Genomic DNA, 16021 nt, shown 5'->3' on the forward strand with positions numbered 1-16021 from the left:
TCCCTGCGCGCGCCCCGGCCGCCCGCCGCCTCCGCCCCGCGCCCCTGAGCTGCCGCCGCCGCCGCCGCCGCCGCTGCCGCCGCCGCCGCCGCCGCCGCCGCGGGTCCGAGGGCGCCGCGCCCTTGCCCTGGGCCCGGCCGTGCCCGCCGCCGCCCGGCCGCGTCCCCGCTGCCGCGCCGCCCGGCCGGGTGCATGCATTGTGGGCCTCCCGACATGGTCTGCGAGACGAAGATCGTGGCCGCCGAGGACCATGAGGCGCTGCCGGGGGCCAAGAAGGACGCGCTGCTCGCCGCCGCCGGCGCCATGTGGCCCCCGCTGCCCGCCGCGCCCGGGCCGGCCGCCGCGCCCCCCGCGCCCCCACCTGCCCCGGTGGCTCAGCCTCACGGCGGGGCGGGGGGCGCGGGGCCGCCGGGGGGGCGCGGCGTGTGCATCCGCGAGTTCCGTGCGGCCGAGCAGGAGGCGGCGCGCCGCATCTTCTACGACGGCATCATGGAGCGCATCCCTAACACGGCCTTCCGCGGCCTGCGGCAGCACCCGCGCGCGCAGCTGCTCTACGCCCTGCTGGCGGGTCAGTGCGCCGGGCCCCCGGCTGCCGCAGTCCCTCGGGCCGGCGCGGAGCTCCCCCGCCCCGGCGTCCACGCGGACCCCGCGCCCGGCTCCCGGGGACCAGCCTGGGAAGCCCCCCGCTTTCTGCCGCGCCGGGCCCCGCGCAGGGCTGGCCATGGGCGTGGGGATGGACGCAGGGCCCCGAGCGGGCCGGAGCCGGGGAGGGTCCGGGGTCCGCACCTGCGTCCCCGCCGCGCAGCCCCCCACCCCCACCGCCTCCCCTGTCCCCTCCCGGGCATCCTGGGTGGGGGCGGGTGCCAGGGCAGGTAGCGCCCGCCGCGGCTGGGCCCCGGCGAGTGCCTAAATATAATCTGCGGGCGGGGGAGGCCGCCTCCCGCTCGGTGCTAATTTATGAGGGGAAGACAGCCGGCGCCGCGGGGGGTGCGCGCGCCTGGCACAGCCGGGGCGGTCGCAGAGGGCGGCCCCTGCAGGGTCTTTGGGTGCCCTTCCCCTCGGAGCTTCCTGCCGGGGTGAGGGGGTTCGCTCCCATTTTACAGATGAGGCGCTTGAGGCCGCGTAGGGAGGACGCGACTCCCCCAAGGTCACGGCAGCCGAAATGCGGCTGGAAGCAGTGTGGGGCCTCCCTGCCCTGTCCCTGCCCTCAGAGCTCCCGGACGCTGGCCAGGAAGGGCTCTTGCTGGGGCCCTGGGAAGAGGGGGTCCTGGGGCCCGGTGCTGGAACGTGGGACACCCCCCTTCCCCCTCCCCCTCCCCCTCCCCCCTCCCCCGCGCGGGGCCTGGTCTGCGGGGCAGCTCCCTGGCAGGATCTGCCCACCTTGGCTTCAGCAGGCCAGCGTGGGCAGAGCCCTTCCCGGCCCGGCCATCCCGAGGGTGTCCTGCCGTGTTTGGAAGCTCAGAGACCCGCCGAGGCTCATTCCAGGCGGTGGGGGTGGGTGGGGTGGCTGTCTTTACCGCAGGAAGCTTGGAAATAGGGAGAAGTAGAAAGCACCCGAGATGACCCCGGCTCCTCCACCAGGAGCGCGGCCGGGCGCGGCGTCCCTAGCGGGCTTCGCCGGGGTGGCGTCTCTGGGGCCTGGGGACCCCCGCCGCGCCGCTGACCCGCGCCCTCTGCCCTCAGCGCTGTGCTTCGCCGTGAGCCGCTCGCTGCTGCTGACGTGCCTGGTGCCGGCCGCGCTGCTGGGCCTGCGCTACTACTACAGCCGCAAGGTGATCCGCGCCTACCTGGAGTGCGCGCTGCACACGGACATGGCGGACATCGAGCAGTACTACATGAAGCCGCCCGGTGAGTCCCGCTCCTGCCGCTCCCCGACCTCCGCCCCAGACAGCCCTCGGGGGCACGCACTCCAGCAACCTCAGGGCAGGCCTGGGCGAGGGCCGGCGTGGGTGGGCCTGAGCCGGGGCCCCTGTGACCTGAGCCTTCTGGGTGACCGAGGCCTCCGGTGTCAGCGGGGCTGGGGGAGGCACAGCCGGCTCCTCCCGCTGAGTGACCTGAGCCGGCCCTGCGACGCAGTGGCTCCACCGTTCCCTGCTGTGGATGCGTCTCCCTGGCGCCTGCTGCGGTGGGGCAAGGGCCGCTGGGCTCTGTGGGTCCCATCTGGTGTGCCTTGCGGGGATGGGGTTGCCTGCAGTGCCAGGGTCCTGGGGGGAGAGGGCTTGTGTGGCAGGGGCCGGGGACCCTATTGGGGCACAGAGGATGGGGTGGGGGCAGGGGACCTGACCTTGAGCCTTGGCCTTCACTTCTGGCCTGATCGCTGGGCCGCTTAGCTGAAGGGTTTTGTCCCAGCCCCTGTGGCCTTCTATAGCTGGAAGAGCTGGGTCTGGGCTCTAGGGGGGGTGGGGGTTGTTCTCCACCCTCGGGCTGGCCCCCCAGCCGCTGAGCCACACCGGTTCCCCCATGCCGGATGCCGCAGGGGTGAAGACTCTGCTCTCTGGGGTAGGAGGCTCTCTGCGATCCTGGAGCGTCTGTAGGCCAATGAGAGGGACAGAGTGTGGCCCAAAGGGTTGGGCAGGGTCTGTCAGGAGCCCTGTCAGTGTCAGGGGAGGGGCAGTGTCTGGCACCGCTGGCTGCCATGCTCCACCCCCGCGCCACGGCCTTGGTGCCTGCTGCTCTCCCTGACCCTTTCCTAAACCCAAACAGAGCATCTGAGCAGCCCCTGAGCCCTGGCCAGCCTCTGCTTGGGAGGGGAAACGGGCCATGAGGAAGCACAGGCCACAGCAACAAAGGGGGCTCCGGTGGGCACACGGGGCATGGCCCTGCTCCTTCTGGGCCTTGGCCTCCCTGGTGTGAGGGAGTGGAGGGGTAGCTGGCAGGGCTGCAGGAACACCCCACGAGGGCAGAGGCTGGATAGCTGCTGATGGCCCATGGTGGATTCTGGGAGCTGCTTGTGCACATGGGGAAACCGAGTCTTGGGAGGAGTGAGGTGTGCCCAGGGCCACATGGTGCTGGGGGTTGCTACTCCTGGGATGGCCCTGATCTCTCATCTTGCCTGGGTAGGTAGAGGCAGAACCCCTGGGTGGTGGGCAGGCCAGCTGGTGGGAGGGATACTGGTCCAGGATCCCCTCCTTGGAGGTAGAGATGCTGTGTGGGTAGGGAGATGGGGGGTTGGGTGTGGGAGACCCCAGGGGCTCCAGGACAGGGGGCCGAGGAGGGGCAGCCCTCCTGGGAACCCTGGAGCTGCACAGAGCTTGGAGGGCCCAGCTGCTCGTGTCTGTGGCGATGGCAGCGGTGCCCGGTGGCTCCCCCCCACGCTGCTTCTCCTTGAAGGGCCTTCAGTACCCCTTTAGCTGCCTGCCAGGCCTCAGTGTCCAGCAGTGAAGGAGACAGAGGTCCCCCTCATGGAGCCAGCAGGCTGGTGGCTGTGCAGAGGGGCAATGGGGAGGGATGGGAGGGCTTCCCGGGGCTCGGGGCAGGTGCAGAGCCTCCTTGAGTAGGAGGCTGGATGGGCCACAGGCAGGCTGTGTGGCCCTCCACTGGCCAAACCCTTGGTCTTCAGAGAGGTCTCTGGGTGCCACCTCTGCCTTTGGCTGCTGGAGGTGGCTGGGCTTCCCCTGTGGCCAGTGCCTGCAGGTTCCCTCCTACAACCGCCCCCACCTGCCCCTGCACCTCTCCTCCTCCCCTGCCGGTTCCCCTCCCCCACGACCGCCACCTCCTGGCTTCGTGCCTGACTTGAGGTGAGAATTGGGCCATGCTGTGGATGGGGTGATGGCCTGGCCACTTGGCCCACTGCCAGGAGAGGCCGGGGCCAGAGGGGCCATCCCCTGTCCCCCACTTGGATTTATAGGAAAGCTCCTCCTGGGCTGCAGGGAGCCTTCTGGACGCACTTTGCTGACCCCTGCCCTTTGCGGCCCTCTGCTGTGGGTGCTGGAGTTTGCCGTGATGGCCCGGGTGACCCTGGGTGGCCAGGAGCCACAGCAGTTTGGCTGCACCATGGCCTGTTCAGGGTGGCCTGGGCCATCAAGGCATTTGGTCTGGGAGTAGCTGGGCAGGGCAGGGGCCTGACTGGGCAAAGCCTGCCCCAGCTCTTGGTCTCAGAGGAGGGACTCGGGCCTTTGACCACTACTCTGAGCAGCGCAGCCTCCAGGCTTGACTGGGTCCTGGCTGTTGGCCTGTTGGGTAACAGGTGTTGGGCTGGCTTTCTCTGCTTAAGGAGCTCTGGAGGGGGGCTCTACCTGCTTGTCCTGAATAGTGGCTGCCCCCTCCCTTGGCTCCAGCAGAGCTGGTAGCTAGGCCCCGGGGGCTGCCAGGATTGGGTGTCCCACTGCCCTGGCTCAGTGTCCAGCTGGAGGGGGCAGTGCCAAGGGCCCCGTCTCACCCCAGAGGTGGAGGGGTCTCCCCAGCCTTCCTCACCGGGTGTCCCTGACCACCCTATCCCCTGCAGGCTCCTGCTTCTGGGTGGCCGTGCTGGATGGCAACGTGGTGGGCATTGTGGCTGCACGGGCCCACGAGGAGGACAACACGGTGGAGCTGCTGCGGATGTCTGTGGACTCACGTTTCCGAGGCAAGGGCATCGCCAAGGCGCTGGGCCGGAAGGTGCTGGAGTTCGCCGTGGTGCACAACTACTCCGCGGTGGTGCTGGGCACGACGGCCGTCAAGGTGGCCGCCCACAAGCTCTACGAGTCGCTGGGCTTCAGACACATGGGCGCCAGTGACCGCTACGTGCTGCCAGGCATGACCCTCTCGCTGGCTGAGCGCCTCTTCTTCCAGGTCCGCTACCACCGCTACCGCCTGCAGCTGCGCGAGGAGTGACCGCCGCCGCTCGCCCGCCCGCCCCCCCGGCCGCCCTGTCCGCCTCGCCCGCCTGCCCGCCGCCCGGCGCGGCCTGCTTTCAGACGCTCACTTGGCGTTTGTGTTGGGTTTCCCCTTTTCAACATCCTGCGGTTGTCTGGCTGGTTCCGGGGGGTGCAGGGCTGTTGTTCTTCGGCGACACTTTGGTGGGGGTGGGTTGTTTGTCGCCATAGCCCCTCGCCCTTCCCCACCTGCCTGGGCGGCTTGCCACCTGAAGAGTGGCATCTTGGACCACCGCGGCTGTCCATGATGCTGCCCTGCCCGCCGCCACTGGGGAAGGCCCAGCCTTGCTCACCAAGCACAGAACCTCTGCAGCAGATCCCGGGGCCAGGCTCCGGCCCCGCCTGCGGCCCCAGCGCCACTGCCTGTGGAGGCCCGAGCTGGCCACAGCGCTGCTTTGCTCCGCGCATGCCGAGGGTGTGGCCCGGCCGAGCATGCCGCATGCACACAGCCCCGCCCTGCCGCCCTGCCCAGACTGGACCCGGAGACCCGGGCTGGTGAGCGCCCCTGTCCCCGGCCCCCAGGTGGCTGTGGGAGGGCCTGCCCCTGCCCCCACCTCCTGGAGGGCCTGGTCTGCCCTGCGCCGCCCGGCTCTGTCCACACCTGCTTTGCTCTGACGCCCTCCTTTTCTCTGGCTCCGGCCCCTCCCCTGCCTGGGCTGGGCTGACTGGTGTCATCGCCCAGGTGACTCCCATGGCGTCCGTGGCACAGCCAGGGTGGGGGTCCATGGGACCCCTCTCCCCAGTGCCCACTGGATCGTGGTGGCCTCTCCCAGATGTCCCCGGGGACCTCCTGCCTCTGGCTGACGGTCCACCCTGTGAATCTTACCAGCCCAGGCTGCTGCCAACAGCCTCCAGCCCACAGCTTCTCCCAGCCTGAAACCAACACATTTTCTAATAAGTTATTTAGACAGAATAGCACTCTGCATGACTTTAATTCTTGGGACAAAACGGTAGTTTGTACCCTAAGACAGTTTCTGGCCCAGTGTGATGGGGGTGGGTGGCCGGGTGGGTGGAGCGTTTTGCTGTTGGAAACCTGGAGGGAAACCCTGATTGGATGTCATTTCCCGCCATGGAGCACGCCTCCCAGCCCCGGCCTGCAGGGTGGGCAGGGTGGGGGGCAAGGGAGTCCGCAGCCTCTGGGAGGAGGGGCAGGGCGCTGCCTTGGGCTGGGTGGGAAGAGGGGTGGCCGCCTCGGCTTCTGCTGGCCATGCTCCTGGTCTCTCCTTCCTGAGGTCACAGGCAGGGGCTGCCCTGGACAGGGGGGGGTGGGGGGGGTGGCCTGGAAGGGGAGACAGAGGTGGAGGGTGGCACAGGCTGCACATTCAGCTTAGAAGTGGACCTGGCTTTGGTGGCAGGAGAAGAATAAACACTTGCCCAGACCCCTTTGTGTGGGGGAATTGGGGAGGGGTCGTGGCAGGCAGGGTGGGCCACGGAACTGGGTCCCAGGCATCAAGGCCACGTGCAGGGCCATGGAGGGATGCTTCTCACGAGGCGCTTCAGAAGTGAGCGAGGGGACAGAGAAGCCCTGCGTCCAAGGGCCTTTTGTCCTGTTAGCAATTGAGGTGTGCAGAGCACTGTACAGACCCCACTCCCCTGTACATTCCTCCCTGGAGGTGCCCGGTCCCCGCTTGGGGATGGGAGTTTTGTAGACTGTACAGAAATCGGCACCCTATTTTCTTGCAGCTCAGATTTTGTTAATCTGGAATATACAGACAGACGTAAAGTGTTTTAGCAAAATGGAAACAAACAGTTGTGCCTTTTTCCTCTTTTGGTTTGGTTTGGGTTTGGCCTGGGGCTGGTCCCAGTTGGTGCGGGGCATGCTGGGGGCAGGAGGGGCAGGGCGGGCCAGGTGGAGTCAGGTCTTGGGGGTGTCGTGTCGGGGTGCCGCCAGCTTCCCTTGGTCCTGTGCCTTTGGAGCCTCGGGCTCCTGGGGTGCAGGGTGCTTGGGGGTGGCTGTTGGAGCCCACCGACACCAGGGCAGGGCCTGGAGGCCCAGGGACTGCCAGTGTCTCCTTGATATTGATCCTAGCAGATCCCCCTCCTGGGGGTTCTGAGAGTCCTGGGCAGTGTGGCCTTCTCCCATTCTGGTGGCATCTGCGCCCGTGGGTGACCTCTTCCTTGGCTGCACTGCCCTGTGGGTGGTGAGACGCTTGGCCTTTTTTGTTGCTGCCAGGACTTGGTAGAGATGGCAGGAAGGGTGTGCGGGGTGGTTGTGTGCAGAACCCTGCCGCCCCTGAGGTGAGCAGAGGCACTGGTGTGCCTACCAGGCTGGGGCGGAGCTGCCCGGAACCCTCGCCAGGCCAATGTGTAGCTTGGTGGGGCCCTTGAAGGCCACTGGGGGGTAGGTGTGTCCTCCCCCGGGGCTGGAGGCCGGGTGCCCTGGTGGGTGGGCCTGACCCGGCCCACCTCATCCCTCCAGCCTGGGATCTCACTGCTCTGCACATGTGCACTGACATGAATTTTATACGTTTGTAGAAACTCTGATGTAACTTCTTCTACCTCTGAAGCGCCCTCCTGGGCCCTGCTGTCACGTGGCTGGTGCGGCTTCCCCGAGTGCTGGCCCCCTGCCCGCTCCCCATGGGCACCCACCACTCAGACTCTGCGTGGTGAGGCCCGGGGAAAGCCAGGCCGGGCCCTGGCACTGCTCAGGGGCCTGGGGCTCCTGGGATTTCTGTGTGTTTGGAAGCCTCTGTTTTTGGAGTGGGGGGCGTGGAAGGCGGGAGGGGCTGACAGTGCCTGGGGCCAGAGCTGGGCAAAGGAGGGCATCCTCGCTGGACGAGCAGTGCAGGCCTGACGGGAGGCTCCGGGCAGCTGAGGGCTGAAGCGCCTCGGGATGCCCCACACTGCCCAGAGCCATGGGTCTTGCTGTGCTGGCGGTGGGGTGGCCCCGGGCAGCTGCCACTGCCCAGGTGTGAGTCGCTGCAGACCTGGTCCCTGAGGGTGGGAGGCCTGCTTGTGCTGAAGCTGCCATGTGGTCTGGCCCCCAGAAGGGCTCCTGAGCGTAGGGAGTTGAGCCCCGCAGCCGTGGCGGCATCTCCTCCTCCTTCCTCCGCCCCATGCCCAGCCTTGCTTCCGGCTGGTGTCATGCCTTGGGGCCGGGCAGCAGCTGAGAAGCTGCCCCCGGAGGGAGGGGCCGAGGGCCGGGTCAGTCTGGCCTGAGGGGTGGATGGCTGGCCCTGGGGGAAGGCTGGGCCTGGGAGGCCCTGTGGACAGCAGGCCTGAGACCACGAGGTCCTGGGGCCACCCCTCTCCTGCTCTGGGTGTCCTCCTCAGAGAAGATGGCAGAAGGCTGCAGGCCCTAGAGGGGACGACGGGCTGGGGACGCCCTGAGCTTCCTGGCTGTGTGGCAGGTGCTGGGGAAGCTCTCTGGGCCATAGGGACCTGGCTCCCTTCTGAGAGGCCCGCCTGCCCCGGGGCACCCAGGGCTGTGCTGGTGGCCTGAGGCTGGGAACTTGGGTTCCTGGGCTCTGCTGGTGCCTGGGCTTTGTGGGGGCCAAAGGTGGTTGCCCCGCCGGGCAGGGGGCTGTGTGGGCCCTCGTGGGGCCACCTTCCTGTCAGTGCCCAAGGGACGGTGGGACAGTTGCCCCTGCGCCAAGGGAGCCCACTGCCATCCCCCGTGGGCTGGCGCTGCAGTCGCGCACCCTGTATTGCCTGCTGACTTGCTTGTGTCTGTTTGGAAGCTGCTTCTGTTTGGCCACAGGCCTGTGTTCCTGGGCTGATGGCCACAGAGCTGACACTTGGGGTTTGAGTTCCAGACTTGGCAGACCCTGGGATCCGCTTACTCCTCGGCGCCACGGCTGCTGTGCTTCCAGAGGTGGCGTGATGCCTCCCGGGGCCACAGTGGGGTGAAGGAGGGCGAGCCGGACATACCATTGTTGGATGTATTTTTTTTAAAACAGCAATAATTAGCCATTTTAAAGGAGGGGTGTACCTGTGTGTGTGCATGTGCACGTGTTTGAGCGTGTGTGTGTGCGCAAGTGGGTTCTTGGATATGTGTAGTGTGAGCATGTGTGCATGTGTATAGGTGTGCGTGTGAGCGTGTGCACGTGTATGAGTGCATGTTGTAGGTGCATAAGCATGTACACGCGTGAGCATGCATGTGCGTGTACACGTGTATAGGTGTACATGTGCATGAGTTGTGTACATGCGTGAGCACGTGTATAGATGTACATGTGTGCGCGCATGTGTGCGTGTACATGTGTTTGTGTCTTGGGTATGCATAAGCATGCACGTGTGTATGAATGTCCGTGTGTATGCATGAGCACGTATGCATGTGTGATGCGCATGTTCTTGTGTACTTCTCTGACGGGGCACATATGTATGAATGTATGAGTGCATACATATGCATATGGTGTACGTGTGTGTACTTTGTGTGTGGGCATGTATGCGTATGAGTACTTGTGTGTGGCTGGTGTATGGGTGAGCATGCACATGTGTATGGATGTATATGTGAGCTGTACGTGTAGAGTGTACATGTGTGTTGCATGAGCATGCATGCGTGCGAGTGCCTGTGTGTGTACTTGCATATATGTGGCTGTGCAGGTACCCAGCGGTGGTGGGCTGGCAGTGCCCGGGGAAGCAGGTCCTGCTCACGGCTTCCCTGCTGGGCCCCCGGCCCCAGGCCGAGCCTCCCTGGCCCCTCTTGCCCCTCAGTGGAGCAGGGCCTCGGTGGAGGGCCTGGGCAGCTCCAGGGCAGGTCCGGGGAGGCCAGGCTTGGGGAGCACAGGGGGTGGGGTTCACCTGCTGCTGTTTGTTCCCGAAACTGTACTGTGAGCCCACGGCGGGGGCAGATTGTTCTGAGGCCCCAGATGTGCCAAAACAGCCCCCAGGGTGGGGGCGAGCGAGTTCTGAGGAGAGGGGCTGCGGGGGCCGGGGGTGGGTGTGTGCCCCTCCCCTGAATGGCCCCCAATGCTGCTGTTTTTCAATAAAACCAGAGTTGAAGGCACCTGGCTCCCGTGCTCTCTTGAGGCGCTTTCTGCCCACTGTGTGGCAGGGCTGGCTTTCAGGGATGTGGCCCCACCCTTGGTTGCCCAGTTTGGCCCCTGCTGCCTCCCCCTTCTCCCCTGGCCACCCCCTTTCCCCACCTCGGCTCCCCTACACCTGGCCAGGCTGCCCTGCAGCCAGCACTGCCCCCTGGAGGGAGTGTAATCCAGGAGGTGGGGCAGGGGGGCTTGGCCCCATGGGCTGAGGCCCCTCCCCCAGCAGGCACCCAGCCGGGTGGGCTTTGCCCATTCACTCTCAGGCCTGGGATCCCCCTGAGCAGCTCCTGGGCCTTGCCCTCCCCCAGCTCTGTGCTTGGTCCTGGGTACTCTAACTCCTGGCAGACAGCTTGTCCCCCAGCCCTTGCCCCCCCACCATTTTTGCCACCCCAGTGGGACCAGGCCCTGTCCTCCTGCGTCTGGGGTTCCCAGTTCCTGTGGTTATGTCGACCCTTACCCTGGCAGCCCCGGCGCCTGCCTGCCTGGCCCCTTGGAGGAACAGCGGTGCTGAGGGAGGGTGTGAGGTGAGCAGGCATTAGAGCCCACCAGGATGTGGGTGGACCCCCAGTGTCTGTGAGGGAGGATGCCAGGGCTGGGGTCCAGGCCGAGGGTGCTGCAGCTCAGGGCTGTGGGGTGGGGAGCTGGGTGTCGGGAGTCTCACAGACAGACATGGGGTGGACACAGACCCCTGCCCTGGCAGGTCCCCGTCAGGATGCCAGTCTTGTTGGCAGAGGAACTCCTGGAGTCTGGGGGTCCCCCAGCTCCACAGCCGGTCCCCTGGGCCACTTTCCTGGTAGGGGTTTCCTTGGCCCGGCTTCTGCCTTTCCCACCCTCCCAACCCGTGCCGCCAGGCCCTCCAGCCAGGACCCTGAAGGAACCCCAGGCTGCGAGTATCTTTCCAAGGGCAGGGGCAGGGGCAGGGCTGCCCCTCAGCCTGGAGAGCTAGGCAGCCTTGGCCTGGGCTCGGGTTACGAACAGCAAAGCCCATGTGGGACATCCCACTGAAACTGCGGCAGGATGGAGGCCTGGGTGCGGCGGGTACATCAAGGCCTGGTGGGCCTGTTGGGGCTCAGAGTGCTGCCCAGGGAACGCAGGCAGGGGCAGCACCGCACTGGCGGGAGGGCCCAGCAGTGGCTACGGGCAGCTCCCTGGATCACTGGGACGTCCCACCACACTGGGGGCAGGCCCAGCCACCCAGGACCCACACACATGGGAGGCGGTGAAAATGTTTTTGAAGCCAGGAGAAAATCAGGCCGTCTCGGCCAGAGTGGGTGTTCTCTTCCTGGGGAGAAACCAAATGCTTCCTTGAGCCACAGGATGGGCACCTGGCTCCCCCAGGGGGCAGGAAGCACCAAGAGGGGCGAGGCTGGTGTGGCATAGCAGCAGGACTGTGATCTGGACCCAGCTGTCCCTGCCTCCCCAGCACCGCACACGCTGTCAGGCAAATGCTGTGTAATTGAAGGGAAGAAGGAACGGACTTCCAGCACCCGCAGACCACAGCAGCGAGGTCCTGACCAATTCATTGTGATGACCCAGGTCACCCAGAAAAGACGACCCATGTTCAGTGGGCACAGGCAAGCCGCGCGGGTGACACAGCCACCACTTGAAAGAGGGCAGGGTGGTACACACGGTGGTGGTGGGGAAGGCCACTGCTCAAACCCACAGCACCATCTGCACCCCATATACTCACCCCTGGCCGGCCTCCTGCAGTGGCACCAGGTGTCCCCACGAGAAGCCAGCACCTTGATGGTGAGCCTGAGTGCTGGCCGCTCTGTGGGTGGCAGCCGGGGGTGACATCCCTGAAGGGTGCAGGGGGCCCTGTGCCCCACTTCAAGGGACGCTCTTGGAGCCCAGACCCAGACCTGGGTAAGGAAGTACATGGGAGGGGCTGAGGTACCCGGGGGGGGTGGCCTGAAAGCAGGACCCCGGGAGCACATTTCCAGGGGCCACCACAGAGACAGGGAACCATGGTACAGGGTGAGGATGCGGCTGAAATCCTGGCTGGCGCACTTTTGAGCCCTGTGACCTTTTGGTGCCTCAGTTTCCCCACGTGCAAAGAGGGGATCGTGTTGGTGCCTCTGTCGCAGCCTGCTGTGAGGTGGAGGTGAGTCACAGGTGTCCTGCTGGGCTGGCAGTGAGGCCACTGTGCATGAGGGAAGGCAGAGGGGCACGTGGGACGGGAAGAGTCTGGAGGGGCTGCTTGGAGCAGTGGCTGTCTCAGGAGCCAGCCTGTTTGCAGCCACTGGTCACTAGCCTGCAGGAGGCTCATGGGAGAGACCTTGTGGCCTGAGAGCATGTGACCCCAGACGCCCGCGGGTCCTCGGTGGCCACTAGGCTGCATCCATGGCGGAGGCCTGCAGTGGGTGGCCAGGTCTTCTCATAGAGGGGCTCCTCTGGTCCTCCTGACACATCAGTCGGGAACACAAGCTCCAGGGGCCTCAGTGCCTGCGGGGAGGCTGTGTTCTCTCCATCTCAGTACAGGGCTGCACGCTGGGCTGGCCTGGGAGGACAGTGCACGCCCTGGGCCATGGCTTCCTAAAGCGAAGGGAGTCAGCAGGGGGTGACACCATAGGGCGTCAGAGCTGGTGGCTTCTTGGACACCTGCCGGGGGGAGCAGCTGCTGAGCCACGAGGCAGCCCCCTCCCCTGGAATCCATGGGAGAGGGAGCTGGGAGTGCCTACCCAGTCTGGAGTGTCTGGCCCAGACCCAGCCTGGGTCACTCCCAACTGGGGGCACTCAGCCCTGCCCCGGCCAAGTGGCTGGGGGTTGTGGACGCGGCACTTCCCACTCACAGGAAGAATTCACTCAGACAAAGATGAGGAGGGCTTTGCACAGGCATTTACTCCAGGGGATGACGGGCCACCCCAGCCCCAAAGGGTTAATGCGTCCTGGGGCGTACAGAGCTGGTGACCTTGGGGAAGGCCACACAATGGACTGCTGGAAACCAGTTCTCTCCTCCCACTGTTGCCTGGGGCTACAGACAAAATGAAGGCGAAAAATGCGGGGGTGGGGGCTGGGTGCTGACAGGGGACCCGGGGGTAGCCAGGCTGTTGCTGGGAGACTCAGTGCGACATGGGCCTGGCGGAGGGCCCCAGGCCTCCTGCAGTGGCACCAGGTGTCCCCATGAGCGGCCGGCACTCAGGCTCACCTTGAGGGGTACCTGCAGGTGGCAGCCAGAGGTGAGCCCCAGGCCTGGGCCAGCTACCCCCAGCCACCTCCCAGACCCCAAGCAGGGGGACAGGGCCTACAGCACACAGGTGCACACATCGATACATGATCAGACAGCCACACGCACACATGTGCATACACGTGCACACTCACCACACTCGCCCAGCAACAGGCTTATGCCACATCCACCTCCCAGTCACGACACCTCGATCTTGGCGGAGGTTCCCCCACCTGCCAGGGCCTCTGTGCCAGTGGGTAGGCTGCGGCCGGCAGACAAGGTGCCCTTGGACGGGTGGGTGTGTCCTGGGGCGTCCTGTGCTTGCCCCTCAGGGTCCTGCCCCCGGGGAGGATTGGTGGCTCCTAGAGGCCAGGAGAGCCCTCCTAGGGGTCCCTGACCTTGAGTGGACCAAGCTTCACAGCTCTTGACAGGGAGGGAGGGGTCCAGCCCCAGCTGCCGTCCCTGTTCACTGAAGTGAGCAGAGTCGGGTGGGGCTTCCTGGGCTTCAGGGATGGTCCAGCCTCCACTGCTGTGCCTGCTGCGGAGTGGCCATCTCGGGGCTGGGGCTGCACCCTTTGGCCTGGCTCTTCTGCCCTGGGGGTGCTGGCCTCCCCCTCCCCCTGGGCTCCGGAAGACCGGGCAGGCTTAAGTGTCCCCTCACCTGAAGCTGCAGCTCCAATGCCTGCACCTGTTCCAAGGACTCCATGGTCCTCCTGACGAGAGCTAGAGTGCAGAAGAGAGAGGAGGCCCTGCTGGTCTCCTGGCCTTGGGGCCTGGGAGCCGAAGACAAGAGAACTTTCAGGCCCGAGTCCTGCCCCGGCCCCTGAGCCCCCTTGTTTCCTGTGTCCACTCGGTCACCTGAACTAGCTGTGGGACCTTAATGCCCACAAGGAGCCCCTGAGTGCCCAGCCCCTGAGGCTGAGTCCAGCTCCCCCTGGCCCCATCCACAGTCCAGGATGCCTCTCACAGGCCCCTTGGCCCTCGCTGCAGCCCCTCCTCCTGGCCTGGCCCACCACACAGCACTGGCCCTCACCCCTACCCCTCTGGCTCAGCTCACCCCAGCTGGGGGCCATGGGGTGGGGCAGGCGTCATGCCAGCTCTGTTCCAGAGCCACTGGGGCTGGGAGGATGGGGGAGGCACAGGGAGCCCCCACCAGCCAGAGCCACCAGGCACACAAGAACCCCCCATCCCCACTACTGCCCAGTGAAGTTTGAGGCAACAGTGGCTTTGTGCCACGGGCAGGCTGACCCCGTTGTCGGGGCGTGGATCACCATGCAGCAGTGGGGCTCAGAGCCCTACGAAAGGGAAGGCCTGGGCAGGGGCCAGGGGTGGGACCCGCAAGCTCAGGCTTTCTCAGGGCTTGCTCTGAAACCTGGAGCCCCTGGATAAACATTCGTTCAGTCCTTTTGTGCTGTGTGACACTGCAATGCAAAGATGGCGGCAGGAGCCCCAAGCCGTGGTGGGCGCCACCTCACTTTCCAGCCCTGCTGGCCCCAGCAGAGCGAGGGTCTCCCTGGAGACCTGTCCCTGGTTTGTCCTGAGCAAGGCCAGCGGCCACCCAAGCTCTGTGGCCCTCAATGTCTTCTGTGCAGGAGCCGGTCACTGTCTGCAGGGAGCTGTCGGCCAGCAGGTGGGCACACGGCCCACGTGCATGGTGGGAAGCCCTGCAGAAGGGCCTGGGCCCCCCTGGGGACCTTCTTATGGGGGCGAGGCTGGAGAGCCGGCCCAGGCCAAGCTGGACCGTTGGCTCCTCATGCTGGCTGGGGCTACCCTGAGTATGCAGAGAACTGGTCCCTCTTCTGTGCCTGGTGGGGTGGTGCTGTTGACTGAGCGGGTGATCCCAAGCAACTGCTGCTCAGAGAGGGGCAGCAAGCGTGGGGCTGAGCTGGCACTCAGCTGGAGCGCTCCCTGTGGGGCCCTCGGGAGGGCAGGCAGGGCAGAGATGCTGGGCGCTACACACCGCCTGGGAGATATGACCTGACCCCCAGCCCTTCAGGGATGGTGCAGGCCCCGCCCGACCCCTGGTTCCCCAGGCCCTGCAGTCCCTGGCCCCGAGTGCTCCTGAGAGAGCAGAGCACAGGCTGCAGCCTGCCTCAGGAGCTGCCAGGCCAGCTGGAGGAAGCTGCTCCCGGGAACAAGGCCGTTTGGGAACGTTTTCTTTCCTTTTTTAACCTACAGCTGAGCACACGTTATACTTGTTAAATGGTCACGTAAGATGGGTGTGTTTTCAAATGAGTGGCTGGACATAGTTTTCAAGTGGCAGAGCCCTGCTTTAGGATGGAGTGGTCTGGGTGGGCCCCAGGGATGGGAGCCTCACACCCCTAAGGGTAAGGCCTGGAGAGGGTGGGGCTAGGAGGGCATGGCGACCACCACTCGAGAGTTGGTGCCTGAAGCTTCCAGCCCTGACGCCCCCGTGCCTCTTCTCCCAAAACGTGAAGCTGCCCCGGCTGTTTACAGACCTGGCCTGGAGAACTGGGGGCACAGGTCCACATGGGCACCTGCTCTCGCCTCTCCCCTGTGAGGCCAGAATGGGACCAGTGGCTGGGTGCTGTGGGGAGGCCCTGGCCCTCCCAAGGGAGAGAGAAAGAACCCCTTGGGCTGACCGCTGGGGTGATTCTGCCTGAGCTCACTCATCTATGGGCCGTGTAGCTCAGCAGAGAGGGGTGGCCTGTGGGACAGGATGGCACCCAGGCCTGAAGTCTGTGCTGAGCCTAGGGGGCCTCAGTGACTCCAACACCCCCAACAAGAACACCTGCTGCCAGCTCTGCAGCCCCCAATCAGCCCAGGTGGCCCCAGTGCCCACTCCCCATCTTTCTAGACCCCCAAGACATATAGAGGCCTTGGGCCTCAGACAAAGCAGCCTTGGGTGTCTGCAGCTGCTGTCCGGAGTTCCAGTCAGCTAGAACACCTGGCGCTCTCTGAGGGGCTGGTGGCCCAGGGTGGAGCCCACTTGGGCCTTTCAAGGGTCCCCAAACCCAGGCTGGCCCCTCTGCCTGCCAGGACCCAGGTGACACAGCAGCAAT

At 65.7% G+C, this 16021-nt stretch overlaps 3 protein-coding genes across 5 annotated transcripts in view; 1 reads left to right on the forward strand and 2 right to left on the reverse strand.

The window, feature by feature from the left end:
• Nucleotides 1–9804, forward strand: NAT8L (N-acetyltransferase 8 like). The gene is made up of 3 exons (XM_034958200.3): nt 1–568; nt 1684–1848; nt 4445–9804. Exons 1-3 carry the CDS (start codon nt 193–195, stop codon nt 4810–4812), a joined length of 909 nt encoding a protein of 302 aa, XP_034814091.1. The 5' UTR covers nt 1–192; the 3' UTR covers nt 4813–9804.
• On the reverse strand, nt 1856–4438 carry LOC117979902 (basic salivary proline-rich protein 1-like). The gene is made up of 2 exons (XM_034958201.3): nt 2285–4438; nt 1856–2204 (listed from the first exon to the last, which is right to left on the reverse strand). The coding sequence occupies exons 1-2, from the start codon at nt 2956–2958 to the stop codon at nt 2009–2011; spliced, it is 870 nt and encodes a 289-aa protein (XP_034814092.1). The 5' UTR covers nt 2959–4438; the 3' UTR covers nt 1856–2008.
• Nucleotides 9805–12610: 2806 nt separating the features above from the next.
• POLN (DNA polymerase nu) overlaps nt 12611–16021 on the reverse strand; it is a 171051-nt gene continuing 167640 nt past the window's right edge. For 2 of the 3 annotated variants that reach the window (XM_055111138.2, XM_063603672.1), the window contains 2 exons: nt 13660–13721; nt 12650–12992 (listed from right to left, as the gene is read on the reverse strand). In XM_055111138.2, the coding sequence (XP_054967113.2) occupies nt 12807–12992; nt 13660–13721 (248 nt within the window). In that variant the 3' untranslated portion in view covers nt 12650–12806. Of the gene's footprint in view, nt 12993–13659; nt 13722–16021 lie in introns of all 3 variants that reach the window. The other variant, XM_063603673.1, reaches the window with a different exon arrangement.

Source organism: Pan paniscus, chromosome 3 (assembly GCF_029289425.2).
Source record: "Pan paniscus chromosome 3, NHGRI_mPanPan1-v2.0_pri, whole genome shotgun sequence".
NCBI classification, from domain to species: Eukaryota; Metazoa; Chordata; class Mammalia; order Primates; family Hominidae; genus Pan; species Pan paniscus.

What these genes read in the sequence shown, in the direction of transcription:
- NAT8L (XM_034958200.3), top strand. Translation starts at nt 193, where the DNA reads ATGCATTGTGGGCCTCCCGACATGGTCTGCGAGACGAAGATCGTGGCC. An exon ending in GCTCTACGCCCTGCTGGCGG is followed by an intron (nt 569 to 1,683) that starts GTCAGTGCGCCG and finishes CTCTGCCCTCAG; the next exon opens with CGCTGTGCTTCGCCGTGAGC. An exon ending in GTACTACATGAAGCCGCCCG is followed by an intron (nt 1,849 to 4,444) that starts GTGAGTCCCGCT and finishes TATCCCCTGCAG; the next exon opens with GCTCCTGCTTCTGGGTGGCC.
- LOC117979902 (XM_034958201.3), bottom strand. Translation starts at nt 2,958, where the DNA reads ATGTGCACAAGCAGCTCCCAGAATCCACCATGGGCCATCAGCAGCTAT. An exon ending in AGTGAAGGCCAAGGCTCAAG is followed by an intron (nt 2,205 to 2,284) that starts GTCAGGTCCCCT and finishes CTCTCCCCCCAG; the next exon opens with GACCCTGGCACTGCAGGCAA.